General features: G+C 43.7%; 1 protein-coding gene across 1 annotated transcript; it reads left to right on the top strand.

The window, feature by feature from the left end:
* CHRAC1 (chromatin accessibility complex subunit 1) lies at positions 1-4,526 on the top strand. Its single transcript, XM_060775915.2, has 3 exons — positions 1-186; positions 2,142-2,268; positions 3,582-4,526. The coding sequence occupies exons 1-3, from the start codon at positions 34-36 to the stop codon at positions 3,725-3,727; spliced, it is 426 nt and encodes a 141-aa protein (XP_060631898.2). The 5' UTR covers positions 1-33; the 3' UTR covers positions 3,728-4,526.
* The last annotated feature ends 1,035 nt before the right edge of the window (positions 4,527-5,561 follow it).

Raw genomic sequence — 5,561 nt, 5'->3', positions numbered from 1 at the left:
GTTACGGAGAAGGAGGCGTGGTTCTGATCCAAGATGGCGGCGGGGCAGAGTGGAGTGGCAGGGCGCGGAGGCGGCGAGAACCGGCTGGTCTCGTTGCCTTTGTCTCGGATCCGCGTGATCATGAAGAGCTCGCCCGAAGTGTCCAGCATCAACCCGGACGCCATCTTCCTCACCGCCAAGGCCACGGTGCTCACCACAGACAGGGCTGTCTTCCCCTCAGGGAGGCCTGGGCCTACTTGGGCCCTCCCTCCCTCCAGGGGGTTTGGACTACAACTCCCACAATTCCTAACAGCCGGTAGGCTGTTAGGAATTGTGGGAGTTGGAGTCCAAACCCCCTGGAGGGAGGGCCCAAGTGGGCCCAGGCCTGCTTTAGTGTTTAGGCTTGGTAACTTTCTTTCTTCCAAACAGAGCATAGACTCCTAGTGTTTAACTTAGCAGGGGAGGTAAACTTAACTAATTTACGATGTCATAAAAATCTCCAGCAAGCATGCAGGGAATGAGGAAGTACTTCATCAGTGTCGCGGATAGACAGGGAAGTGACAGCTCCCTTGGTGGCCAGAAAAAGTTGGAATCTTAAATAGCCTCTGGCTGTGTTGTCTATATATGTCTATGGCAGGGGTCCTCAAACTTTTTAAACAGAGGGCCAGGTCACAGTCTTTCAAACTGTTAGAGGGCCAGATTATAATTTGACAAAAACTTGAATGAATTCCTATGCACACTGAACATATCTTATTTGTAGTGCAAAAAAGCACTTTAAGCAATACAATAATTAAAATGGAGAACAATTTTAACAAATATAAAGATATTAGTATTTCAATGGGGAGTTTGGTGGGAACGAGGGACAGGGCCTTCTCGGTGGTGGATCTTTGGCTTTGGAATTCCCTCCCACCAGAGATTAGAGCTGCGCCCTCCCTCCTGACCTTTAGAAAACTAATAAAAACCTGGCTTTGGAATATGGCATTTGAGGATTGAGTCAATAACCCTTGTCCACATGGAAGGATGGCGATGAATTGTGACTATTGACGACTTGGCTTGTGTAATGTGGTGATGATGATGTTTTTATCGTACTTATATTTTAATGTATGATGATGATGCATTGTGTTGTTTTGTATATTACTCTACATGAACACATGTTGTGAACCGGCCTGAGTCCCTCCTCGGAGGTGAGAAGACCAGTATATAAAACTTATAAATAAATAAATAAGTGTGGACCTGCTTTTGGCTGATGAGATAGGATTGTTGTTGTTGTGTGTTTTCAAGTCGTTTCAGACTTAGGTTGACCCTGTGCGAGGGCCGGGTAAATGACCTTGGAGGGCCGCATCCGGGCCCCGGGCCTTAATTTGAGGACCCCTGGTCTATGGCATTGAATGTTTGCCATGTATACCTTTGTAATTCGCCCTGAGTCCCCTGCAGGGTGAGAAGGGCGGAATATAAATACTGTAAATAAATAAATGATATAAGTAAATAAATTATATAAGTAAATAGTATTTATTTATTTGGGGTGCTTCTACCCCACCCTTCTCAACCTCCTAGGGGGGACTCAGGGCGGCTTACAAAAGGCACAATTCGATGCCTAACAATTACAAAATACAATACAATATACAATACATAAATTTACCATATAATATCACAGTCATAACAAATTAAAACAGCCAAACAGTATACTAGCAGTAATAAAAAACATCTTGTGGTCAGTGTTCACCAAGTCCGTAAACCATCTAGCATCGTCATTGTCCTTTCCTACTCTGGTCGTTATTGGTTGTCTTTGTCCATCTGCCAGTTTATCCGAAGGCCTGGTCCTACATCCAGGTCTTTAGCTTCCTTTTGAAGGAGAGGAGGGATGTTGATGTCCTAATTTCCCCGGGGAGCACATTCCACAGGCGAGGGGCCACCGCCGAGAAGACCCTGTCCCTTGTCCCCACCAGTCTCGCTTGTGATAAAGGTGGGGCCAAGAGCAGGGCCCCCTCAGCAGATTTTAAACTCCGAGGTGGGATGTAGAAGGAGATACGTTCGGACAGGTACGCTGGGCCGGAGCCATAAAGGGTCTTTATAAACAAGCATAGGGTTTGTCCAAGGTGATTCTTGCTGTAACGTGAATGAAACCTGAGTTGTGTGCCTGGCTGTATTTGTGTTGTCCTTAGGAGCTGTTCGTCCAGTACTTAGCCACATACTCCTACAAACACGGCCAGGGCAAGGAGAGCAAGGCCTTAACCTACAGCGACCTGTCCCACGCGGCAGAGAAATCGGAGACCTTTCAGTTCCTGGCAGGTAGGCGTTTACAAAGACCATTCCCTGTCGTCTTGTTTAAACCTGAACATTCTAAATTGTCACTGAATCAGTCACATGTCCTGCAGCCCTTCCCACTGCTGTAGGTATACAGTGATCCCTCACTCGTTCGCGGTCAGCTTATCGCGGAGTTGCTGTTTCGCGGGTTTATTTTAAAAGAATTTTGCCCTGCTTCCTTTCGGCTTCCTCCTCGTTACCGCATGAGGCCTCTCGCTGGCGCTTGGGCCCCATGTGATATCGCAACAATGAGGGCAAAGAGGAGGAGGAAGCATAAGGTAAGCAGGGCAAGGCTTTGGTCCTTTTCCCTCCTTGCCCTGCTTACCTTCCGCTTCCTCCTCCTCTTTGCCCTCTTGCTGCGATGTCTTGCTGCGAGGCGTTGGTCCTTTTCCCTCCTTGCCCTGCTTACCTTCTGCTTCCTCCTTCTCTTTGCCGCCTGGGGCCTCTTACTGGTGCTTGGGCCCTATGCTGGAGGAGCTGCCTTTCAGGAGCAGAAAGATGAAGGTAAAGCGAGCGAGGGGGCGGTCCTTTTCCCTCCTCGCCCCTTTTTGCTTTGCCTTCCTTCTCCTGGTCCCCATGCCGCTGGCACTGCCAGCGACTCCCAGCAGCAGGAAGGCAAAGGTAAAGAAGGTGAGGAGGGGAGGGGGTGTGTCTATTTCGCGGTTTTTTGCTTATTGCGGGTGCTCCTGGATGATTTGATTGTTTTTATCATCCTTGTGGGAGGCTTCTCTCATGTCCCCGCATGAGGAGCTGGAGCTGATAGAGGGAGCTCATCTGCGCTCTCCCCAGATTCGAACCTGCGACCTGTCGGTCTTCAGTCCTGCTGGCATAGGGGTTTAACCCACTGCGCCACCGGGGGCTCCATGGTGAACCTTGAAGAGATCGTAAGACTTTGCTACAACAGAATCTCAGTTATCCAACATAAACGGGCATGCAGAACAAATGTTGGATAATGAGGGATTAAGGAAAAGCCTATTAAACGTCAAATTACGTTATGATTTTGCAAATTAAGTACCAAAGCATGTTTTACAACAAATCGACAGAAAAAGCAGTTCAATACATGGTAATGTTCTGTAGTAATTACAGTATTAACAAATTTTGCACCAAAACATCGCAATATATTGAAACAGGTGTTGATCTGGGTGGGAGGCAAACTGTGTTGGATAATACAGAACGTTGGATGACTGAAGGTTGGATAAGCAAGACTCGACTGTATTTTAGAATTATTAGAATTGTACAATTATTGGAATTGGATTAGAAATATACTCCGTTGTAATACTATAGTGATGCTCTTCCAGATATCCTACCAAAGAAGATCTTAGCAAGTACATACCTTAAAATGCTTGAGAAGGAAAAGAAAGGAGAACAAGAGGAGGAGGAGGAGGAAGAAGAAGAGGAGGATGAAAGTAGTGAAGATGAAAGCGAAGACGAAGACACGTCTTGAGTGTGAGAAGTGATGCTGTTCATCCCAGGTTGTTTCATAAACATTTTGATATTATTTCTGGCCAAGCCCATTCCTGCAGTGTGTGTATTGATTGCCAAGTGAAGAAGTGGGATTCTCAAGCTGCTTTAACTACCCTTTTTCTAGAGACTTGACTGTGAAATTCAGCATGTACAGAATATATTTCTTTTGCATCCTATAAACTATAGCACTTCAGACAGTAAGTGTTCATGTCAGAAGGATAAATCCATTTTCAGTTCAGAGGCCTCGCATTCTTTGCCCATATTGGGCAAACTTCAAAAATTAAACTTATTTTTTACTTACCAAACAATGGCTCTTCCCTATGAGCTGCAAGAGAATTACTTTGCTTCTCTAAAATGGAGCTGTCAATGTAGCAGTTTCAAAGAAGCCAGGCTATGTTTGTTTAGGATTTATTTGTTCTGAATGTAGTAAAAAGGATAGTGTGGCCTTAAAGGGAAGGAAAACCACGACCCTGCTGCTTCAGGTCAATATGTATATTTGGTTAATATGTTTACTTGGAAGATTTTGAGTAGAGAACTGACAGAAGACATTCTTGTTTTTGATAATGAGATTTGTATAATAGATTTGAGTACCATTTGAGTAAAGGAGCAGTATGTTTGTGGCCACAGTGGAAAGAGTTGTAGAAACTGCGCACATCTAAGATAGTGTTTGTTGTATAAGTGCAGGTGAGTTGAGACTTTATCATTCAAGGTCACATATTTTGTATGCCTACACAAATATTTCTCTTATTAAAAAACTCCTTAAACCGTTTGAGAAATAAGGTGCCATGATAGAAGTGTTTTTTTCTCTCTTTTAATTACCTATATGGTGTGCTTGTAAAATCTGGGTTGTGTGGCTGAGGGGCTAGTGTTGATATTGTGAGCGAGAAGACAGTGCTTCGTGGTGGCAAATTTCAAATTTCTGGATGGCAAATTAACTGCCACAGCTCAATGGTACGGGATCATAGGAGTTGCAGTTTACAAGGTCTGCTGAAGAGTGCTGGAGCCTCACTAAACTACAAGTCCCAGGATCCCATACCATTGAGCCATGGTAGTTAAAAGTGATGTCGAACCAAATTTATTCTACAGTGTTCATGCACGCGTAATATCTTCGTGGAAGTCTTTGTGGAAATCAGTCCTCCCATGGGCAAACTTGGGCCTTCCAGGTGTTTTGGACTTAATAAACTTAAATATTAAACTTTATTTATACCCTGCCACCAATTCCCTTGAGGTGGCTAACAAAAGCACTGGGTGCCACACATAAAATAATACATAAGCATATAAACGATGATAACAACTCCCACAATTCCTACCAGCCGGTGTTGTAGGAGAAGTCCAAAACACCTGGAGGGCCAAAGTTTGCCCATGCCTGCTTTAGGTTATTACTCTGGCAACTAAAATTAATAAGAGGAAAAAAGAGGATACATTTGAACTTGTAAATATGAGTAATTTATTGACATACTATGAGGCAGAAACAAAATTGACACCATACAAAATAACTTTATAAAATATCATTCACATATTTCATCAAGATTTACAGCATTTTGAGCTCGTTACATATGTAGTATGGAGGTAAAAACACTACGCTAAGTCTTTAGTAGTAGTTTATAATATATACACACACATACACAAGAAACCAAATAAAAATAAAAACAAATGTTAGTTTGTCATGAGTTTATTGCAGAAGGTAGTGCAAAGTATTTTTACTAGCAAGCTGTAAAACAAAACGTGGAAAAAGGAACCTGTGAAGCTTAAAAACAAGACAATAGATGTTGAATTTTTTCACAGTCTTCCGGAGCTTCCTTCAAGAGTCGCTC

This window comes from Anolis sagrei, chromosome 4, assembly GCF_037176765.1.
Source record: "Anolis sagrei isolate rAnoSag1 chromosome 4, rAnoSag1.mat, whole genome shotgun sequence".
NCBI classification, from domain to species: domain Eukaryota; kingdom Metazoa; phylum Chordata; class Lepidosauria; order Squamata; family Dactyloidae; genus Anolis; species Anolis sagrei.
This window is presented reverse-complemented; position numbering and strand designations above follow the sequence as displayed.

Bases quoted from the DNA above. Each gene is read 5' to 3' on its own strand.
- CHRAC1 (XM_060775915.2), top strand. From the start codon at position 34: ATGGCGGCGGGGCAGAGTGGAGTGGCAGGGCGCGGAGGCGGCGAGAAC. The intron at 187-2,141 runs GTGCTCACCACA...TGTTGTCCTTAG, and splicing joins TCCTCACCGCCAAGGCCACG to GAGCTGTTCGTCCAGTACTT. The intron at 2,269-3,581 runs GTAGGCGTTTAC...ATGCTCTTCCAG, and splicing joins GACCTTTCAGTTCCTGGCAG to ATATCCTACCAAAGAAGATC.